Genomic DNA, 23,585 nt, shown 5'->3' on the forward strand with positions numbered 1-23,585 from the left:
ACTTAATTTCAAGTATTTCAGCATCCTTGGGTTTAGAAAGGCACTTTATAAAAAAATGTTATTATAGCACAATTTACATTTAGACATTGGACGTTAGATGTATGAACAAGTTACTGGGTGGGCTGCAGGGGTCCATCTGTAAAGATGGTGAGGGAGTTTAAATACGTTTTTACTATTTCAGTAGTTGAATATTGCAATCTTGAAATTGCAAAATAAAAAATAACTTGTTGTAGCCCCTGCCAGCCGCTAGAGGGTCCTACACAACCGTGCACAGCTGGACAAAACTGATGGCTGGTAGACTCCGGGCTGTCACAGGCACACTCCTCTTTGAGCATACCTGTTGCTTGTTCAGGCACCCTATTAGCCCTGAATTCCAACAGCCGCCCTTCATCAGCTGTTTCACTCTCTACAGAAGCTTGCAAGCTGTACCCTGGTGACCATAGAATTGAAGAGCCAGCGAGATGCATGCTGATAAAAAAAGAGCTGTTCAGCTCCTCTCTTTCCATTCATTATTTTAGTCTGTTGACGTTGAAATCTGCAGAGGAAGGAGATTCTTCTGTGTAATTCAAGTCAGTTTTGTGCTGGACTTGCTGCACTTGTGGTCTGTTAGGACCGAACCCTGTTACACTCGCGAAAATTGTGTCTGCACAAAGTTAAATGTCAAAACATGTTCCAGCCCCCAAAGGCACTTGCACTTGACCTTCCTGTTTGAAAATGATAATGGTTTTGTTCTTGTCTGCCACTGAGTCTGGAGGTGGTGGGCTGCAGGTAAAGTTTTAGGGAGGTAAGAGTTGAAATGGACATGTAGGGATACCCCTCTGGTATTTTCCACTGGCAGGTTATGTCTGAGGCAGTTATGTCTGACTGCATGTGTGCCTTACCTCCTGGAACCTGGTAGCCTCCAAAAGGATATCCCCCTGAATGGTGATTTAAGAAGAAACATTTGGTACTCAACATCATTCAGAGTTATGACATTTTTTCATTTGCAGGGGCGGCTGTAGTTTTATAGGTTTCTGATAGCCTGATGGCAATCATAGCACAATTGTTCAGAAATGGAATGCGTGTGTGTCCAGTTCTTTTAATAAAAATGAATTGTGTTGCATGTCTCTGTGTGCAATCAGGGCAGTCAGAAGTATGGTGCTACTCTAAAATGATCAAAGTGGATATTATTAAGATGTTGCATACACACCAGCCTCATTAGCAATTTGATTAGACTGTCACTTGAGAAATCTATGATGACATACAGTATTTAATACAGAAGATTCACCATTTCGTCATATGATTAAGCACTAATGTGTAATTTTGCAATCTAAAACACAGTGTTTGATCATTGGTGATGGAACAGTTTTGGGGGTTTATGATCACAACAGTTCACAGCCCTGAGACTAGATATAAGCGATCACTTACAACACATGGACGTGTACAATATCATACTTGTACCTCCATTAAAAAAGACATTAACCTGTAAGACTCCAGCAAAAACATTTAAGCTTCAGGCCAGTTTAAGGGTGTGTGATATTTAAAAATATACGTCTGAATTTTTTAATGGTTAAATTAAATGATGTGATATTTGTCACGGTAGTGATACATATTGATGAAGGTTTATTTTAATTGTGCTTGTAGCATTACTGTAACTGTTTATTACAAAGGGGGCAGGGAGGATTAATTTGTGACACATTACATTTTAAACACTTTCCTTAGGGTTGTGCAAGATATTACAGACTATAAAGAGGGAAAATGGATTTAATTCGATCTATTTAAATATTCTAACTTCTAGGCAAAATAATTATTTTACCATATAAAGCATGTTATTATACAGGTAATGTACAGTAGTTAGTACTAATGCAACAGATAAATGACATGTAAAGTATATGGCAATTATAAAAAAATATCATTAATTCTGTGTGCCAGTAGATCACAGACATCATTTAAAGTACAGTAGTTTAAAATCTTAATTTTAGCCAGTTTGCTCATTTGCTAATTAAGCAAAGTATTTCAGAAGGCTGAAAAGTTGTAAGGTCTTGATACAGGTAGGTATTGGAGTGTCTGAAACATATATATGAATCTGTGGCAATCAGAGATAGCTTTACTTACATGATATAAAAACAAAGAAAAGTATTGTATTATAATAGCATTGTCAAAACAATATCATAATCATATTTCTCAATATAAATTTGATTAATAATATAATCACTATATTAATATTGCAAAGACAAATTATATACTGCAATGCTATACAGTAGATGACCATCACATCACTTAGTCCTAGTCCTGTTATTTAATAAATGTTGGACAATTCCAGGCAAAGGGATAATAAGGACATGCCTGCAAAACTTAGAGACCTTTTCCAGCAATGATTTATTCTCTGACAAAGTGCCTCCTAATGCTCCTGACACAAACACATGCTCACTGGGTGCTGTGATAGCCTGTTCTGTAAACCTAATCTCTTTCAGGGAAAGGAATGAGTTGAAATGGTTGAAACATGACAATGAGATGGCTTCAGAAAGCTTTTTCCCTAAATGCTGCACCAGATTGAGATATATTGTTAAGGCTGTATCTGAACATGGATACAAAAAGTGCCTTTGTGCCATTATCAACTGCATGGGTTCAGTACAAAAGAAAACATGACCCACATTTGCTAGTGCTCAGACCGTTTTTCTCTGTGCAATTCATATCGTACATACCTGGTTGATAAACTTGACCAAGCGGGTATCCACCTGGATTGTGACAGGAAAAAAACACTTGTAATTTCACCTCAGTGAAGAGCTGAAGAACCACATTACAGTTTTAGTTTCTTTATGCTAATATTTCTCTTGCTCCAGCACTTGCAAACAACATATACAAAGCAGTCCATGCTCATGGAAAGCACAGAAATTTTATTTTACTAAGATTGTCTCTTGCCCTTTTCTCAATATCATGTCCTCAGTTTCACTTTATTCTGCCCTGAGCAAGAGTGCATTATTCCTGTCAATGTCGGTCTGCCAAAGAACCTGAAAAAATGAGCTGAGTACAGTGGTCGTGCTCTAGTACAATTACGCTGTCATAGGAAAGAGAGAAAGGACAGCTGCCGCATGGATCTGGATTAAAGATATCTTGTACAGGCTGAATTAATGAATATATTAATAGTGCATAAGAAAGGCAATTATTTTCCTCACAGTGCTGAAGTTAATTGAACTGCCCATTGTTCTTTATTAGGACATTACAAGAACCAAGGCTGTGTGTGAGCAGATACAATGACAAAGTCATTCATATGTGAGTCGAAACTCAAATTTGTATGCGATTTGTATTTATGGCACATTTACTTAAAAATGTATAAAAAAATTGTTAAAAGTAATCCAACACTGCACTCAACCAAAACAATGAAATGATAGTTGGACGAGACTTTCTTTTTCAATAAATTAGATTTGAAGTGAGTCCTATATCACCGTTATCATTATATATCATTATACAGAATAAGAGAATCAATACCTGCAGGTTTTGGAGCTTTAACACCACCTGCTGTTGTTTGAAAGAACAAAACATATTATTATTATAAAACAGCAGTTTGTGAAACACATTTTCACCATAAATCTATATTGACATGATTTTGTCTCAGACTTTATTGTCAGGACTACACAGTATAAATTATTTTTCTTGCTGAAGCAGCAAAGGAGACATTGTATATACATGTAATAGGTTTATTCCATGCTGAAAAAAAAGAAAGAGAACACAACGTTTCGGCCGTGGAGCCTTCTTCAGGTGTGAGCACCTCACACCTCACACCCTCACACCTGAAGAAGGCTCCACGGCCGAAACGTTGTGTTCTCTTTCTTTTTTTTCAGCATGGAATAAACCTATTACTTGTTCCTTTGCAGCCTACGCATGCTGACGCAGCTACCCACCTGAACTACTATTGTATATACATGTAATGTATGACAGTGAACAGAACACACACTAATTATATTAACTGCAGTTGCATACTTTACAAATCTACAGATTCTTTAACTGCCACTAGATCTCTGACATAACACCCCGTTTCCCACAGTGCTCACAGTCACCGGAGGGACTGTATGAATGCAGTGGGAGCAGGCGTGCCGCCACGATCAAGAAAGTACAAAGTCTTTTGGCTCCATCAAGTGGAGGATATACATACTGCACCGTTTACATAGAAACTATTCTATTAGAGACATTTTCTTGACACCATTATTCCAAGACTCAGATGAACCTTGTCAAAATATTAATTGAAAAAGAAATACTGAATGTGGTTTCCCCAACCAAATGGCCAAGGGCAGCTAATTAGTGTTATTATTGTTGGTGTACTAAGATGCTTGACAAGGAAGACTTACCACCTATCTGCTGTCCTCCTGGAAAAACTGATGGACAAAGAAAGACATGGAGAAAGAAGGAGAAAATACCATTCTGTTTAGTGTTCTTCATCATTATTGATTTGTTTTTTTCCCCCAAAACACTGACAAGTATTAATGCTGTAAATAAATTGTTTTGGAGCAGGGAAAACGTGTCCATCGGATTCTACTACGAGCACAAGGTGAACACATGGGAGCTTTCCAGCTTTCCTGGCGGCCACTGGAAAATAAAAACAGGGATGAAAGGCATCTAGAGCTGTGAACTGGCAGGTCCTATAATTTATATACAAAGTCAGGAAGCACTTTGAAAGGAAAGGTCAAGAAAAAAAATGCTTTCAGGGTTAGAACATGTGAACAAAAGAGGGGAAAAAAGCTATCCCAGAGCAGTATTCATGCTAAATGGCGAATTTGTGAGAGTACAAGCTTCCCCTGAAAAAAACAAAAGAAACAAGAAAATAAACTGTGATTACTGACACTTGGCTGAACAACCCCTACAACTGTTAGAAAAAAAAGACCATGCTGACTTTCTCATGTATTTCTGTTCATTTGTAACCATGCAAAAGACCCCAGGTATATCTGTAGGGGGTAGCAAAAACTGGAACAACTATGGCAAAGTATTTGGTGTTTAATATAGGATTTTCCTTGAAACTGTTCCACGTATTGTAACAATGCGGATTTTCAAATTAAAAAAAGATGGAAGAGTCAAATGTCATCTATTAAGGACACTGGTTTATTTAGGTTTCCATTCTGTCTTACACTCATCAAAATGAGAGAATTTACTCAGCTTGAAATATTTTTCTAGGTCTTTTACAGCTGATGAATGTAAAAACAAACAAGGCATCTCAAGGCCTTGAGACAAATATTAAATCTGGCAAATGAATTGGAAAACTGGACATATTTGACAACAGACAGCCCAGATGACATTGACATCTTCAAGACACTGAGCATGACATCTCTTGGGTAAATGGATATGTTTCCAAAATTCAAACTCCTTTGTAGAATTAAGGGAAAAAAACCTACATCATTATGACAAATAAACACAACCAGAGGCCATATTTTAAAAAGACCTTACTAAAGGTCCAATTTAAAAATGAGCTCAGAGTAATTTAGTCCTGCTTTTTAGGACTGAAATCCCATTTCAAGAAACAGAAATAGCGCAGCACTGACTCCAAATCCAAAGCTTTATTTTATTTGCAAAACGTCGTAGCAAAAGTTTGACATTATTGGCTACAGATTCTGATCTTAATCCCAGATAAACACAAGGGTCTGGATTCAGAGTGACTTTTGTTGCCCCTTTGTCTTTTTGATTGATGGCTTTTTGTTTTTGGCTGCTCTTCTGCTCTGTAGTTGGCTGAGCACCTTCATGCCTTTTGTAAAACTCCATCTTAAAAATAAATAAAGGCACTACTCACCACCAGGTTTCACACCTGTACCAACTGTCAAAATCAAGAAAAAATGTCAGGAACAGACATGTTTTAGTAAAGACCCTATGGACAAATCAATGCCTTATCCGTCATGACAAATTTATAAATCCAGAATCCACAGTTGGCAAAAGAGCTTTCTTGGAAATATATAATGATATTTTTTTCACGTCACAAGGCTTACAAAATAAACAAATGCATTTCTTAGGCATTTCCAGTGAAATAACACATTATGTGAACTGCACTAATTAAAAAATAAATATTTCCATTCAAATGATAAATTATAGAAGTTCTACTGAGCAAATCATCCACTAATTGTGTTCTCTTTCAACTAATGTAGACAGCTGATAAAATACAATATTTGAATTTTGGAAAAAACACATCTCGTTCAAAATTATTTGACATTGAAAACCACTCACCTCCGGGCTGCACAACTCCCGTGCCAACTGTAAACAGAGAAATGAATCTTAATTAATCTCCAAACTGTTTCATTTGTTTTCTTTTAAAGCAGTTTTAAAAAATAAGTCACTTTATGTCTTACCTCCAGGCTGCACAACACCTGTACCAACTGTAAAAAAAAAAAGAAATAGATGTAATGAACCATTTCTTTTAATATTTTCTGTTTTTTAATATGTTTTTATTAAATATAGCCAGCATCAAAAGAACACTTTTAATAAACTTTTGCTAAATACATCACTTTATAGGTGCAAGTATGATTTTAGTAGAATAATGTATACAGAATTGGTATACTGATATTATTGCATCACTAAATAATTTGTGATTGACTATGAGTGTTTTCATTTGTCTGTTGCATAAGCATGAAATATTAGTAAGAAAGCTGATGGGGACGCGATTTAACTTGATGAATGTCAAGAAAGAGTAACAGAGAAAGGAAACAGTTTGCACCGCTTATCAGGAGAACAATATATTTGCACCACTGGTATGTTGGAGACTCGACTAGAGGTGCTGTCTGGGGTGTTCACAGCCAGCAACTTCCAGCCTGGCAAGACATTACAGCCACACACAGTACATCAATGACAGCCAAGATCTGTGTGACCATGTGTCATGACAGCTCACCATGACTTGAGGGGAGTACCAAGTGCAAAGGGCATCCAGGAGTATCTAAAATTCCCCTTGTGATTGGAGGCAATCTGAATGCTACTTTGATCAACTGCTGGGGTCTCACCCGCTGACCTTACTGTGGGCTCATTTAGACATTACAGAATTCCAGCAGGACAACACCTGTCCTCAAGCTGCTGCAGTGTAACACAGGCCGATTGATGATTTCCCCAATCACCAGCCATGAGCCCCAATGAGCATTTAAGGGATAAGATGGGACAGATTGTGGCTTCTGAAGCTCAGAGATCAGTGCACTTGCTTGTCTAGGCTCTACAAGACGAATGGGGCAGAGTGCTCTAAGACACCAGAATGGGGCTATAATGCAGCTTGAATGACTTCCCAAGCTGGCCACACAGATTTAAAGCCTGTGTCTTTCACAGCACACCTCCTGTTGATCAACGCTGTTGATGGAAAAACCCAATCAACACATTCAATTTAGCTGTGTCGTGTCTGTTCATTGAATTCTCATTGTAACCGCTGCAAAAACCGTTTTCTGGATAATGTTATCGGGAAAATGAATTTGTTGCAATCATGAGTGATATACGTAACATCACTTTATTAGCCCAATACAATTTCTTAGGAATTCATCATTTTGCATACCCCAGCTTGCTCTCCATGAGACACAGACAAAGAGAGAAGCTTGGGGTCAGAGCACAGGGTCAGTCATTGTACAGCACCCCTGGAGCAGTTGGGGTTAAGAGCCTCACTCGGGGGCCCAATGGAGTAGGATTCCTCTGCCAGCTGCAGGATTTGAACCAGCAACCTTCTAGCCACAGGTGCAGATCTTTAGCCACTGCTCCACCCTTGATATGTTTCTTTATGAAGCTCAGCAGGGAAAGTAATAATTAATGTTACTTACCACCTGGCTGCACAACCCCTGTACCAACTGTGCAAATAAAATACAATTCAATCAGCTAGTCCCTGAATTCGAAGCAATACATGTTTTATACATTTATAAATGTGTATGTTCTCTTTGAAGAAATGGGATGAAACGTTCCTGGTACAGTACATGTGAGTTGAACAATGTGAGGATCAGTATCACTTCATGAGAATTCTCATCCTGACTTAACTTAAATCCTAAACCTAACACCAACTCTCATCCTACATCATGGAATCGAACAAGTAAAGGCTAAATTCACTATCATACAATGGTCACTGCTGTGATGCTGTATATGCTAAGTATTTGACATTTAGATCTGTTTGGTCTTTTGGCACTTTTGTCATAAATGTCCATCAGATATAGTCTCTACAAAGGGTTTACAGTTTACTAAAATACTGTATAGTCTATGCAATCCTTATTTTCCTTTGTCAGTTTTTTAAAAGTAAATACAATAACAAGACTTTTAACTAATTTTTTATACTTACAACTCCTGTACCACAAGAAAAGAAATACATTTATAAAAAAAAACCAAAGAATTGAAATTCCAAAGAAATGAATCTGGAACAGATTACGTGAATGGCATTATCTTTGGGAGTCAGTCAGTGGTGGTTTAAATAAACTGGTTTGTAGCAGTGAATGTACTATAATTTAGATTAGCTCCAAAACAAAAACAAAAACAACCCTGTCCCCCGAAATATTAACGAAATTATGCTTTTGTTTACAAATAAGAATAGAGTAACTACAGTAGGTCACACACCCATCTTTAAAACTGTTTAAAAATAAATAAAGGCACTACTCACCACCAGGTTTTACACCTGTACCAACTGTGAAAATCAATAGAAAATGTCAGTATCCAAGAGATTTTTAGGGAACACCATAAAGACAAACTGATACATTCTCATTTATACATAATTTAAAAAAATCTGCCTTTATAATTGTAATTTGGCAGCGCTGTGCTCTTGGATTTATGCATTTATATTTTTCCTCATAAACATAATGAAAAATATTAATTGTGTATATAAGTATGTAGTATAAAAAGTACATACAGTACTTGTAAAATGGACTCATTCTCATTTGTCCTCTCGGATATTTTCATCAATAAAACATTTGTCATGCAACATGCTAGATGTTTCTCTCAGATGAACAGATTTAATTTTGTTTTGGCTCAGATGTTAACACCTAATCTGCTAATCTAAGGATTATTTTCTTTGGTCAGATTTGAGTAAATCCGAAAGACAAAATTTACTTAAGATGGGAATACATACCACCAGGCTGTATGACTCCTGTAACAATAGAAAATAAATAGAAATTAAGTTTAACAAAGAAATAATAAGCAATAGGATGTTTTTGAAGATTGATGTTGATTACACAATTATCTTTGTTACAAGTGTAGTATAATTGGATTTCCACCTTCCAAATTAATGCTTGGTAGGTGAAAAACTTGCACATTTCAGGTAACCCATTGGCAATGACACCTGTTTCAGTGGAAAGGTTGGATAATTGGTTTTAAAATCTTCACTTAAGCTTAAATCATTGACTCTAACAAAAATACGGAGACACTCACCTACACCCGGTTGAACAACTCCAGTGCCAACTGGAAAACCAAGAGGGAAAATGATTCACTATCTCTTCCTCTTTTCAATTTGTTTGGTGACTTTGCTATCAGTGCAGGAAATCTTGCACTGTCTATCTTGTTACTCACAGTGGTACAACACAGTTTACCTGGGGATTCCTGTACTTGACCGAAATGACTACAGGCACCCAGATAAGAAAATGCATGGCTGGCGCAGGTTGTGGAGATCGTGGAGTGCAAATGGCCTCAGGGGTTAGTGTGAGAGACTTGAGTGTGAAATTGGCACACACACCCGCCCCCAAAACAAATTCACAGATTCTTTTTTTTGCTCTGCAGACACAAGACAACAGGCTCCACCAGTGGACATGCAATGCACAGTTCAACCTTACTGGGTATAGGAGCCTTGCCTCCAGTTGTTACAATGGCTGTTGCTCCTGCCAAAAAACAATAGGTTTCAGCTTTTGCCTTCAGCTAGAATCCCAAGCAGCACAGGAATATGTGGTGTAGGCCAGTGGGCAGCTTTCAACGTTACTGTTTTTAGAGGTCTTTGCACTGTTTATGGCATCAAAAATATGCCTTTGCCTTGGGAAATATTTTGTTTTCCTTTTTAGATATTTCTGAAAACTAGTCTAAAGCTCAATCTTTCTGAGCCCATTCGTTTTGTCTGGAAATTTAATTATTCACACGATATAACTTATTCTGCAGAACAATTTTCCATCAGACTGCAGCCGCAGTTGTGGTTTGAAATAGCCGCAGGGAGGGCAGGTAATCTCAGAGCTACCTACAGCTTGCACAATTTCTTAAATTCAGGAGTGGGCTCCTTTTAACCTGACAATGTAAAAAGAATCTTGCACTGAAAAGCAACCTAACAAAATACTGTAATTAAAAATGCAAATATGTTCTGGAAGTGGCAGAGGAGACCTTTCTGTCACATAGATTATACTGGAATGAATTGAAAAAACTGTAGATGTCATTTGCCTATAACTACTTGTATTAAACAATGTTAAACAGATCACAGCAGTGTAAAGAAATACCTGCATCAAGGTGCCACAAACCAGCATATTTTTGATACTCTGGGGGTAAACAACAGTGCAGCCCAAACAGGGAAATAACGGCGTGATGCAGCATTGATCTGTAGCTGTGTTTCCTTGGAGAGCAAGAGTTAGCTGAAGCAGAATTTACTTGATTGGTGGTGGTAAGTGTGTAAAGTTCTTGAAATAGTTTCAGAAGATGTTATGAAACGGTGGTACCCTTAAACACTGAAAAAAGTTGGCACTTATTATTTTCTTCGGATTTGATTTTATAAATTTGGCAAACATCTCTGTTAAGGTGATGTGTTGGGAGATAACTACTGCATCGTTGAAGTCAGACAGAAAGATAAACGTGCACTTTTAAACAACAATCCATTGTGAAAGATCCAGACTGGGTCAAGTGATCATTAAAACAATACATTAATTGTTTATATTGTGGTGTTAAAGTTTGAAAAGTCTTCAAATTTGAGGCCCTTGAGACATTTCTAATGAACTTATTTTTCTTCATTTGTATTTTTTATACCTGGGATTTCAGTTCCTCCAGGTGCTAACGTTGGCTCCTTTGCTGGAAAAATATAGTTTTGAAAAAGTTATTATAAAGAAAAAAAATCTTTCTCCAGTGTGATTATATATCAATGGTATGTCCTCTGAGTCCTGAGAAAGACTTGAGATACAACAGGAGGAAAGAATGACTGTACATGAGTAAAGATGTTCGTTAGTTGTTTCTGGCAAGTCTTGTTAGCAGTTCAGAAGAAGGGCTGATTGCTTAATTAATCAGGCTGAGCTGAAGAAGAAAGATCAGTTAGCATTGAAAGATAACAGAAGATCATAAACCATTATCATCTGAAATGGGGAAAAGGGATATTTTTTATCTGGATATTACAATTATAGAATGAACATTTGTTTTTTTCCTCAACCTTTCAGAGCTTTCCCGTTTTCAGAAACATTGCTCTGATACATGGATGTCTGAAACCATGCTGTACTGTACATTACTTGCATCACTTTCCCATTAGCAGCTGGCAAACTAAACATTTGTATGCAACATGCACTGAAGAGGTGTACCTGGTTTCCCTGGCACAACTGGCACTCCTGTCCCTACAGCTCCTGGCACACCACCTGTCCCGACAGCTGTTGGCACGCCTCCCGTCCCGACGGCTCCTGGCACAGCAACTTGACCAGGCACACCTGGGGAACCAGGTCAAAATACCAAACGTTTTACAATGTGTTGCAGGGAAGTCTAATTCAGCCTCACACAGAGCCAGGTAATGCCAATTCTCCAATAACCTCAGAGCTAACATGCAATGACTTGATTGGTCCTTCTGTTAATTAGACAATGTTACACCTTTATTTCAAGCTGTGGCAAATTGCTTCCACAGCATGGAATGTACAGTAAGACTGCATTGGCAATGGGGGGCAGGTAGCAGCACCCAAAGAGTCAATACGGTGGCCTAATTTATTGTGTGTAAGGTGTATGTGTGCACAAGATGTGTAAGCATGGACAAGTGCTTGAGACAGAGCTCAGTCCTCACTGACCTTCCACAAAACATACACCAGCCAGAATCTAGAGAGCTGCAAAGTGTTAACATGCACAGGGCTATACAAGCCTTCACTTGACTGTGAAAGCATGCTGTTTTCTGAGTCTCTTAAACTCACAGCAAGTTCATTAGCTATGAGGACAGTACTTCTGGACACTATTGCTTGAAACCATTAAAAATCCCCAGACTGCTGGTGTTGTGTTATCATTCACCCTCACACTCACTTGCTTTCCCTCACTGCTACAGTGTTACTCTGTTGTTCACAAGTTCAATACTGCAAAAGCAACAGTTGACATAATTCTGATCATGCTAGAAATAGTGCAGCTAGCATTACTTATATTTATACAGTGTTAATTTGATTCTGTAACAAGTTTTTTATGGCCTTGTATTTGAGATATTTTAGGCCTAAACAAAAGTTCCAAGCTAGACCAAACTAGACATTCTTTTGCCTTTAAGCATTAAAAACACAACTGTTACACTACGCTGCCAGACTTTTGTCATGACCAAATCAAGTCTCACATTCCAACATCCAAGTCACATAGATTTAAGACAAGTAAAAATAATACCGCATAGTAGTCATGTGAACCACAGAGTAACACCGATAGTCTGGGTAACTGTGCTTTCTGGCTGTTATAAAGAGTGTAGCAGAAGGGGAAAGAAAGTGAGTGTGAGGGAGAATGATCACGGAAAACTAGCGGTCTGGGAATTCTTAACGTTTTCAAGACATTTTTGTCACGTCTCAAGTCACGACTGAAGACCTATCTGCCAAGATATTCAAGATACTCAATTTATCGAGTCTGACCCACGTCTAAGTCATGAGTCACAGGTCAAAATCTCTGAGCAGTACTCTCACTGTCTATTACTAAATGTCTGTATGTCGGTGAGACATCAGGTAAAGCACTTGTATCTCAATAAAGGCTTTGCTTTTATTTAAATGATCACTCCTCAAGAAATACCCTATATGATGCAGTGTCATACATTTGCATTAAATGTCATACTGTACAGACTGAAGAAGATCAATAACAAGTGGTCATACCATATTTGGCAGCTTTAGCGGCAGCATACTCTGCAACAGAAAAAGGTAGGTTTTAAACACTGAATATAAATAATTTACTTTTTATATTGATCATTATTTATGCTTAACACATCAGAAAACATCTGGTTCTCACTTTTCCGGGATGGTGCATACAATCAGTGCCTCCAATACCAGCAGAAACAAACCTTATTAACTGGCCTTCCTGTAAATCCACCGATCCCAGTTGATGTTATTTCATCCCCTAGAATCACTGGCTCCTGGCCTGTCCTGAAATCATTTTTAAGGAGCTCTCTAGTGCTCAAGTCCATGGTACTGGTGGGAGGAAGGTGGAGCTTGGAGGCTTTCTGCTGACTTACTGTAGTGAAGGTCTTATTGCACTGAGTTTCTGCTGCAGCTGTCCAGTTTTTATGAGAAACTTTATCGAAGGCCTTCAAAGAATCTAAATATACAATAATGTATGTTCTGAGTGTGCCCATTTCTTCTGCTGCTTGTTCGGAGAACCCTAATGAGGTCTTTGAAATCTAACAAGGCCTTGCTCAGCTTTTCTAAACCCACGTTGACTTCCCTAGACAGGTGCTAACCCCTCCACACCAAAAGACCAGGCCCTCTCCTGTGGCACTAGGATAGTCACTTTTGTATGCAGATTTTCTGTTACATTTGAGCCAAGAAATAGCACCAGGGTGGAACCTCATAATGGGGCAAGATCGGATCATTTTCAGGGGAGAGGTACAGTATTACATAGAACATACCAGTACCTGTCAGGCTAGCCCAGGGGTGAGCAATTATACTGTAGGTCTATGTGTGATTTCATTCCCTTTCACTCAACACAGCACTTAACAAGCTAAATCAGATCATTACTGGCTTAATGGGACAATTTATCAGCTTCTTCTAGCTCCTAGGTGCTGTTGCTTTGAATAGACCTTGAAGCCCTGTAGACACACTAGCCCTCTCTATAGTTTGCACGTAGTGAGAGGAGTTGTGTCTGGAGAATTGAAAAGATGCCACTTCTTCCGTACTTACCTCCAGGACTCAATCCTCGGACAGGGAATCCTGCTCCGGGAAGCACACCAGTCCCAGGAAGGACACCACCTGAAACAGTACATGACATGGAGTCTGACAATCTGAAGAAAATACAGAAGACAATCAGGAACATTCAAAATATAAAAAAATACAGTATATAAACGTTCAGCTCCGCAGAGAGTAATAGTGATCAGCCATGATTATTTTTGCAAATAACGCGTTCTGTGGGGCTCATGCCACATGACACAGAGCAAGAATTCAATCTTCAAAACTGTTTTTTAGATTGACTTCAGTTTAACTGTCCACAGAAGTGGGAGACAGGGCAGCAGGAAGACTAGAGGCGCATTTTTATTCACCGGGCAAGAGGCAGAATATAAAAAGGAAGTGGAAAGCGAACATTCTTGACCCATTCCCCCTAAAAGGTGATATACAATATATAATAGTCTGCGTTAATCCAGTCTGTCTAACTAAACAATCACATTGAAACAAAGCTTTGAAACAGGTATAATGAATCCAACCTTTAACATAAATTATGTCATAATTTCATATACCTGTACAGTATGTCAGTTTACCTGTTCTCAGAATCAAAATGCTTAAACAATGTGCATATGTTAGATAGAGTAGCACTTCCATATATTATTCCTGTGAATAATAAGGGCTAATTTACAGCACAGGATGTCATCAGATGGCCAGAAAATATTATATATGTTGATAGATGTATTTGTTGGTCAAAACAGAGAAACACAGCATATTGTTTTCTGTTGGAACTTCACTCTGAGAAACAGCTGAATAAACTGAAATTAAAGCTGCATTGTTGGCATTTCTGGATCAGCCTTGCTTTGAATTTTAAGGCATTTCAAGTTGTTGATGCTTTTCAGTATAAATATATACAGATTACAAGATGGCAGCGCGTCTCAATGTAACTTGCCACATACATTTTTAATTAGTCTTTAAATTTAATTCACATTATGAAGAATTAATCATATGTTATGAGTTGACGTCTTTCATGTGATTTATTTGCATGTCATCCCGGTCTCAGAGTAAAGCTTGGAATGAAAACCAACCCCCTTGTCTTCTTAAGGAAAGAAAAGTAAAACCAGCCACCCTTCCCTTAACCCCGAGAAGCATCGTGGAATGGTTCAGAAGGAGAAAGGAGCACTCTTTCCTCATGATGTTTTAGTTCCTTTATAGGATGCCAGACAAGTGCAATACTCATTTTCAGGATATCGCAGGTGACTCATACTGAGAGATGCAAGACTCCTTATTTGAGGAAGTGTTGTTTCCCTGATCACAGCTCTAGGACAGTGGTCCGGAACCCCAGGCCTAGAAAACCCCAGTCAGATCTACAGGCAGAGATCTGGAACGCATTTCAATTCCTCTGGAATAGGCAATGGTTTAGTTCACTTAAAGCATTTAGGTTTTGGAATGAACACTGGAATACACTATGGCTTTTCAGAACTGGCATTACAGAGCCATTAATTCCTGCTGTGAACATTTGTGTGTGGACTCTTGCAGACAGGGTGGGTTTAAATCAACAGACCTGTGCTGTTCCAACCGTTTCTTTTATGTAGAACCACTGTGAAAAACAGTATTCTACTTATAAAAGCCAAGCCAAAGAGCCACGTTTTGACTTTGGTGTTTGCTCACTTTGAGTTTTTTAATGTCAAAATTAGCAAATGCAATGTGCAAAAGCTAACCACTGTACTGCTCACCATATTTAGCAGCTTTGGCTTGAGCTGGAGATATAACCTGTGATCCAACACCTGCAAAGAGAACAATGAACAAAGTCGAAACAGCACCCAGACAGCTCAATTTAACACTGTTGTCCAAATTATTACTCAGCAACCATAAAACAGAGCACCATAAAGCACAAATAACCTTTTTGTCATAATGAAAAAGCCTGAAAACTATTTTTAATGCTATTGAGGGTGTGAGCATGTACAGTAATCAATCATCTTTTTCACTTAGAAAAGAATTAAAAATGTTTTACATTTAGAATCAGTAGAGATTCATTGCCAAACTTGCTCCTTTTTAACCTTCTCCATCATCTACTGTAGCTAATGACTTTCAATATATTTTCCTTCGATATATTTCAGGAGATTTACATTAATAGTATGCCTTGAGGCCTTCATTATTAAGATTGCACTATGTTTATATTTTTAGGAACGTAGCTACTTCAGCATGCAGTGTAACAAAAACCATTAGATCCAAGATGAAATGGCTACAAGACATGTAGTGCACGGTATCTTGCTCTACGGTACCTGTGCCAGTGGGGTATCCTGGTTTGATTCCTGCACCCAAACCCCCTGGCAGCCCAGTGCCTAAACCAGCTCCATAGCCTGTAACACAGAACCAGTCAGGTTGCAGATTGAACAGAGAGAACTCAGGAAAAGTTCCGGTCATGATAATGAATAATCAGCCTACCGTAGGGAAGTTTGCCAGCAATACCACCTGTAAGGAAGAATCAGATAGGGAGAGTAAATCTCACAGTCTGTACGAAAAATAGATCTCGGATGGCATATAATTATCAAGGTACTAATTTGGGAGAGTCAACATACAGCCATTTCTTTCCTTTCTTCTGCAATATAATAGTGCAACCACCTATTGCTATAATGATCCTGCTGATTAATTCAGTAGTTAAGGAGCTGATAGCTGCATAATTCTCCAATAGAGCAGTTTGTTAGCGCTGCCGGCTGAGAAGCCCTGTGGGTAAGTATAGGTGCACAGCTCCATTTCCAGCTCTTTAATTTCCAAACCTTGGCAGGTGATAAAGGACTCTTCAAATCATCAACAGACAAACGCTTTTGAAAGGTCTGCCCTTGATCCAATCAGGACAATTAACGCAGTTGCATAATTAACAATGAATGACAGCCTGGGGACTGGATTTGTGCACCACTGTTTTACAAAACACACCTCATAACAACCATAAGAACATACCAAAGACCACATTGCCTCATCTGGATTGTAATCTGTCTAATTTCTTTAGTTGCTGATTAATTGATGGTTATACAGTATCTGAAGTATGTGTGATACAATTCATACTCGTGCTCAACTCAATATTATTTCCAGTAATATTGAGCATGTGATCAATAATTTAAAAGCCCTGTTCTTCAAATGTCAGGCGGATTATGAGAAATAGTCTTACTTTTAAGAATAAAAAAATAAAATTGTGGGTATTATTTCATGAGACAATTATCCATTGTTGTCAATACTCTATCTTGTTGGTGTGTATTGGTTTTACTCTTTATATATAAAAAGCATTTGATGTCTTCTTTGTTCTTAAAGCAATGCAATTTACGCTGTGTCACTTACCAATTATTGACCCAATGGCTCAGTAGAATGCAAACATGTCCGACACATACAGAATTAAAATTAATAATAAATAGAAAAAGGAGACTACAATCATTTAATCAAAATGGATTTAAAATGAACAGTTAGTATCTCTAAGTCAGGGGTCCCAGTCTTGGGTCTGAACGGGCAGTGTATCTGCAGGGTCTTCAGATCTCTTCCAAGTACCAGCTGTTAAACAGGTCTAATTTAGCCGATAATGAGCAGATCACAGGAAAGCCTGTAGCCACAGCAGCTCTCCAGGACCAGCAGGAACTCTTGGTCCAAATCATTTACAATAGGGGTAAGTTCTATTGGCAAGTCAGGTCATGCAACTATGTGTTTTGGTTCTTATTTGCATGAATACCAATATTAGAACATGAGAGAATTTAAAATGCACTCCCACCCAAATGCCTCAGTGCCAACACAGTGGCATGACCCAATCTTTCATAAAACTTCTGAGGACCATTTGTCAGTTCTAATGTTAGAATAGCTCTCCGCTTGCAATGCAAGCCATTTCTCAGCATTTGGATTGGTATTCCCTATTTTTGCAATTGCCTTTTTTCTTTCTGTTGTTAGTCTTTTGTATCACAGCTGTGCTTAGAGGCTGTTTGGATGGTAAAACGAAGAACTAATACAAAGTCTATCAAAAATCTGAAATATGAGATGATATTAAGTTGATACTGGAATGGAAATTTGGATTTAAAATAAGGTTTTACCAGACCATTCAGATACAATTATGGCATTTCATAAATGGATATGGGAAAAGGCAATCAGACTAATGTTTGAGCATCTGGGATTTAATTAGATTATGTCACAGAGAAATCATTATTCCCTCAAAACAAATGCCCACTTTGTGAGATCTGGCATCAGGCTGGCCATTAGGAGACACAACATCATCATTAATTCAGCATGCTTAAGAGCTGAACCCAAAAGCACTAAATAAAGCTACTTTATGCACACCAGGATTTGATACATGAGTATCTAACGCATTTCAAATCTGACAGAATAGTCCCTAAGTATCCACCTAACAAAATTAATTTCTCCATGACACTGGGATAGTATTCATTTCCAAATGTTGATGTTCAAGTACAGTACATTATAAACCGGATGTGCTGTAGAATTTTACTAACCTTCTAGGATTTATATGCTTTAAGGACTAGTATGTTTATTACATACTGTACCTTAATGGGTTTACAGGTTGTTTGTTAGATGGACCCAGTATTTGAAGTCACAGCTGAGTCAGTAAGAAACTATTAATTAAATAATAATAATAATAATAATAATAATAATAATAATAATAATAATAATAATAATAAAACAGTGAGAGTATTGCATTTCCATTTACTGAATACCTGTGACTACTTATTTTTTGTTATTTATAGTTATAATTTATATATATTACTATAATTAATTAAACTCTAAGTAATAGTTTATTTAACTTTATTTATTAAAAAAGTGATTTGTTTAGTTTTAACCTGTGTTAATTAAGGAATAAAGGTGACTTCAAACACCATGTCTGTGCAGTGCTAGAGACATAATTGTGCATCATTTCACAACAGCAGCTTTCTGAAGCCTCTGTTGGCTTTTGTCTACCAAGCTGAATTGCTATCTCTTGAGTATGGATCTGAATTAATTGGGAAAGCTGTGTCAAACAAATGCTTGATCCTACCCCACAAGAGACACTACACATTCATTCTGGTGACAGAAGACAAACAGTCAGACAGAAGACTGAATTGAGTCAGCTTTCTTACTAATTAATATAACCACTTATCCCATACTGTAAATATCAGATTAATGAATTTGTAGGTCAGTCGAGATAACATAATCTACCCATGTTGCTGCTGTGCCTGAGTGATACTAATATTTACACTAATAGAAAAAAAGTCCACAATACGTATGCAGTATATTGAAGGGTGGTTGTCTCAAGAGGTGGCAGTTTATTAGGAGAAATGGGAAACTACTTCCTTCTGCACTATTTGCAAAAAGCACGCCCTGAAAGCTATTGGTTTAGTGGGTTAAAATTGTTCTTGTTGCTCTGGAGGCCGTCTAGACAGAAGACGGAAACAGAGCCATGACATTCTCATTTTGAGGTCTGCCTTTATCAAAAAAACGTGAAATGCTTTGATACAATAATAAAAAGGAAATGTGCGGAGACGAACTGTACAAGCATGTGGAACTTGCGAAACCTCAAAATGAGAATAATGGATAGCATTTTATGTTACAGAGCCCAAGTATAAACGCACCATACGTGACCTGTTGATTGTAACCGTAGGCCCTGTATCCATACCAGGGCTGGTAATAGCTGTAAACTGGAGTAAAAAAGTGCAAATGGATTGACAGTATCTGCAAGACACATTATCACGCTTTTGATACGATTAGTGTTATTGCTGAAATGAAATATTCGCCACTTCTAACAATGTGTGATCAAATCTTGGTCCATATACAGTAATTAATCATCCCTTTCTGATTATTATGATGATGAGTTTTGCATTCCCAGACAGTGGAACCGCTAAGTTATTACATAAAAATCAATTCACATTTATTAATGAATAAATCAATTACATTTGCTTGTGGCTTTACCTACACCTTTATTAATTCCCCCTTTTCGCTCATTTAATTTAAAATAGATTTTCATCCCTGTTTTGAGTGAAGTACTTAATGCACCCACACATACATGATCAGAAAGACCCTTATTCCTGGAAAGAGTGGCAGCAATCCAGAGTCTGTTCTTGAAGCATAGGGCAAAAGACAGGATTCAAGTCCATTACAGGGCAAAATACACAGAAGCACAGAGGGACACCAATAAACATAGCCTCACAAACCATGAGAGAGCATGCAGACTCTACACAAAGTGGTATCGAAGCTGCAATTAACTAAACCAAGAAACAAAGAGTTGTAAGACAGATGTACTACTGTAATTGTTTAAACAGTACAAAGTCTTGGTTGGTTTCTTTTTTATTTTTATTGTGGACTGTACCTGGAACTTTTGGAGCTGTGATAGGGTACCCATAAAAGACTCCGGGCTGTCTCGGTCCACCTGTTTTACAAAGGTGATAAAGGGGAATAACATTCAAACACGTCTTTCCATGTTTTCATTTCATAGAATGATAGCTCTGAAAATACAATCCCACCATGTGACATTATCCCATACCGCCTTCACTAAGTAATTTATTGTACTGTAACCTGCCAGAAGCCAGGAATGAAACAGGTTTAACAAAAACAGTATCCAACTATCTTTCAACCAATGGATGTCAAAATAGCATGGATTAAAAAATTAAAAAATAATTATTTCAGATTTTCTTTAATTGATTTTGTTTTAGATTTAGATATGGATAAACTGATCATTTCAAAACTGCTTCAGCATATAAATCACTCACTAAGTAAAACTAATTCCAGCCCTGAAACCCTCTTGGCTTCTACACTTCATAAGATATATAATCTATACCCCTGTCTAAAGTTTGGAGAAATTATCGAAGCCAACTGTTCTTGTTTGTTTTCAGAATATCAGGAAAAAATAGTTTTGGTACCAGAATGAAAGGCGAATTAGGTCAATCAAGTTGCTTCCCAGGAATTCGGTTCTTACTAGGATGAATTAACCTTCCTGCACTGTATAACTTTCTACTTCTTGGACTACAAAGGGACCAAACGTAACACAGATTGAAAAGGAGCTGTTCGTGTGAAGGACAGAGACTTGTGCTGTAGGTTTATAGGGAAATTAAGAAAGCTGTTTGAATTTAAATGATATTAAAAATGAGTCTTTCAGCTTCCCCAAGAAGATTGAAACCAAAATATTGAATATATTGAATATATTTTAAAAAGATGTAATATACAGTATGTTACTATATTTAATAAAAACAATCCTACCTCCATTTCCATATCCCCCTCCAGGCACTGAAATAAGATAGTAAACAGTACAGGAGTTTAGCCTTTATTTAAGAGTAATAACACAAATCATTTCTACCAACAAGAAACTCAACAGTCGTCCTACACTCTGTGTTATTGCTCCTACCCTGCACACCAGCACACATGTCCAAGAACAGGAGGGGTTGGGGACAAAGATGTTACAGTATTACTGGAACTTTGTTCCTGCAAGGAGAGAGAAAATCACTTGAGTTCTTACATTTGGGTTTAACTCCAGTTCCAGTGGGGACACCAGGGAGGATCCCTCGCCCAGCATAACCTAGAGGATTAGAAGAAGAAGAAGCGTTCTGATTTTCAAACAAAACCTTTACCCTGCTCGATTAAGAAAATAAGTGCAAGGCCTCCACAGATTTAAAAACACATACAAACGTAAATTAAAACCAAGTATTTACCGTACTGCATGTAAAATCAAAATCAAAAAAGAAGTGCAGATTTAATTTTAGTTTCCTGAGAGAATTGTAATGTATTGGATAACACGATAATCTAGTGGGGATGGCTGTAGATTTGGAGACATGTATTACCTTGTCCAGGAAAAGCTCCACCATAGTAAATTCCTGGAACTCCGACACCTACACAAAACAACCCCAGGAGGGAACCAAATTACTATCATGACTCGGATTAGTCCTGTGAAATACACTGTCTCAGAAAGGGGTGACTACTTCCCAGAGGTGCTAAAATTAAGCCATTTTTTTAAAGACAGTCCTATGCTTTTATATTAGCAAAAGAAGACAGACACAACAATGTTTGCTACTGATTCCTGCTGCTCAGCAGAAGGGCCTAAACATTTAACTGCACATGGCATTTGGAAGTCATAGAGTGCTCCTTTGAGGCACAACCGCTATTAGTACTGACTGAGAGCACAGGATGATCACGGTGACCCAGGACCTCCTGCCTGAGCCTGGTGCATTTCATTAGCTGACTGGGATTCCCCAAGCTGCGTTGCACAACTGGACAAGTGCCATCTGGGCTTGATGTGCTCGAGTCTGCCAGAGTTTCCTCAGCTTGCTGTACAATCTGAAACCCTGGGAGTTGTGCGGGAGCATGCAGTGATATCAGTAAGAGGTACAGCACCCCAGCTGGTGCTGAGTCTCCCATCATTGACTGCAGCGTTTGCAGTGACATCAGTAAGAGGCACAGCACTTAACTTCTGTAGATGAGCCACTGGTTCAGAAATGGCTTCCTTCCTCACCTGGTACTTTTCCGGCTTTCCCTCCAGCACCTACTCCTGGAAGTCCAATCTGGGGGATGACAGCTCCTGACAAGGAGAAGAGGTGATCTTGTCACACAGTGGAGAGTACAGAACTGACTTTTACAGAACCTTCTGATCTGAAGGTAGATATGCACAGTTTCTTCTATGGTGGGCATTCCTCTTTACCTAGTACTTAGTCTTAATACGTACTGTATACATTTTCCATGCATTCTCTAGTTTGCACAGAAATACATAAAACCATGTTAAGTTCATCGCAAATAACAAGTGGACCATATGGATACAGAAAATTCAGAAATTTGATCTGATGCGACCATCAACCATTTAGGTGGAAGCTGAAAATAAAGGCAGTCTGGGTGATACTGAGCTTCAGCCATTGGCTTCCCTCTTCTGGTGGTCTGGCCAGCACACACTGTTGGAAGGGACAGTGAGATCATTGCCACTGATGGTAAATTTGAGCTTACAAATACTCTGGAACTCTCATTTATTGTTTTATGCCCACTTCCAAACCATGCTGTGATAAGAAACACTCTCTATAATGGCTTTGTAGAGTCTTCACTCTCACTTGAGAGGGAGACGCTGTAGACCCTACCTGTAGAAACCCCATTCTGTGGCAGTCCTGTTCCTGGTCCTCCTACCCCAGGCCCTGTCGCTCCAGGAACTGCTGGAACATAAAAGACAAAACATGTCTAGCAAAGCTTTTTAAAGACATCTGGGGCGTTTGCATTCCATGTGGGTTAGTTAATAACTGAAATGATACGTTTGAAGTCTGCTATGAGGAAGAGGTGACATTCCATTACTAATAATGATGAAATTATACAGTATATGAAGTGACCTTTTTTCCATTCTGAAACGCGTTGTACATCTTTTCTTCAATAAAAAGAGATCAAATCTGAAACCTTTTATGAGTGTTTGAGAAAAGACTTTATTCCTTTATGTATTGACCCTTCATCATGTTATCAGCACTTTGAGCACAACCAATGTTTCTCCATCGTGTTGTGGTGAAGTGAGACTCACTGAAGTTAATGCAATACATATACATATAATGTATGAATGTGTGATGATGTCTGTAACACATAGAAATTGCCACACATTGGAGCAAAATAAAGTCTTCCATGTACTCCTCTTTTAATCATAAAGATGGATTTAGCTATTTAAGAAGCATGTTC

At 38.1% G+C, this 23,585-nt stretch overlaps 1 protein-coding gene across 17 annotated transcripts in view; it reads right to left on the minus strand.

Annotated features, from left to right (window-relative positions):
• Positions 1-23,585, minus strand: part of LOC148643501 (uncharacterized) — a 68,058-nt gene that overhangs the window by 13,419 nt on the left and 31,054 nt on the right. For 9 of the 17 annotated variants that reach the window (XM_088616218.1, XM_088616217.1, XM_088616212.1 and 6 more), the window contains 26 exons: positions 23,009-23,080; positions 22,399-22,464; positions 21,731-21,778; positions 21,409-21,468; positions 21,153-21,179; positions 20,266-20,325; positions 19,532-19,597; positions 16,383-16,409; positions 16,220-16,297; positions 15,671-15,721; positions 13,959-14,027; positions 12,939-12,968; positions 11,430-11,552; positions 10,891-10,932; positions 9,726-9,770; positions 9,328-9,357; positions 9,029-9,046; positions 8,564-8,587; positions 7,743-7,769; positions 6,306-6,332; positions 6,184-6,210; positions 5,756-5,779; positions 4,326-4,352; positions 3,469-3,498; positions 2,685-2,717; positions 882-917 (listed from right to left, as the gene is read on the minus strand). In XM_088616218.1, the coding sequence (XP_088472344.1) occupies positions 882-917; positions 2,685-2,717; positions 3,469-3,498; positions 4,326-4,352; positions 5,756-5,779; positions 6,184-6,210; positions 6,306-6,332; positions 7,743-7,769; positions 8,564-8,587; positions 9,029-9,046; positions 9,328-9,357; positions 9,726-9,770; positions 10,891-10,932; positions 11,430-11,552; positions 12,939-12,968; positions 13,959-14,027; positions 15,671-15,721; positions 16,220-16,297; positions 16,383-16,409; positions 19,532-19,597; positions 20,266-20,325; positions 21,153-21,179; positions 21,409-21,468; positions 21,731-21,778; positions 22,399-22,464; positions 23,009-23,080 (1,167 nt within the window). The remainder of the gene's footprint in view (positions 1-881; positions 918-2,684; positions 2,718-3,468; positions 3,499-4,325; positions 4,353-5,755; positions 5,780-6,183; positions 6,211-6,305; positions 6,333-7,742; positions 7,770-8,563; positions 8,588-9,028; positions 9,047-9,327; positions 9,358-9,725; positions 9,771-10,890; positions 10,933-11,429; positions 11,553-12,938; positions 12,969-13,958; positions 14,028-15,670; positions 15,722-16,219; positions 16,298-16,382; positions 16,410-19,531; positions 19,598-20,265; positions 20,326-21,152; positions 21,180-21,408; positions 21,469-21,730; positions 21,779-22,398; positions 22,465-23,008; positions 23,081-23,585) is intronic. The other 8 variants (XM_088616211.1, XM_088616216.1, XM_088616206.1 and 5 more) reach the window with 5 other exon arrangements.

Source organism: Lepisosteus platostomus, chromosome 22, assembly GCF_059453375.1.
Source record: "Lepisosteus platostomus isolate fLepPlt1 chromosome 22, fLepPlt1.hap1, whole genome shotgun sequence".
In the NCBI taxonomy this organism is placed as follows: domain Eukaryota; kingdom Metazoa; phylum Chordata; class Actinopteri; order Semionotiformes; family Lepisosteidae; genus Lepisosteus; species Lepisosteus platostomus.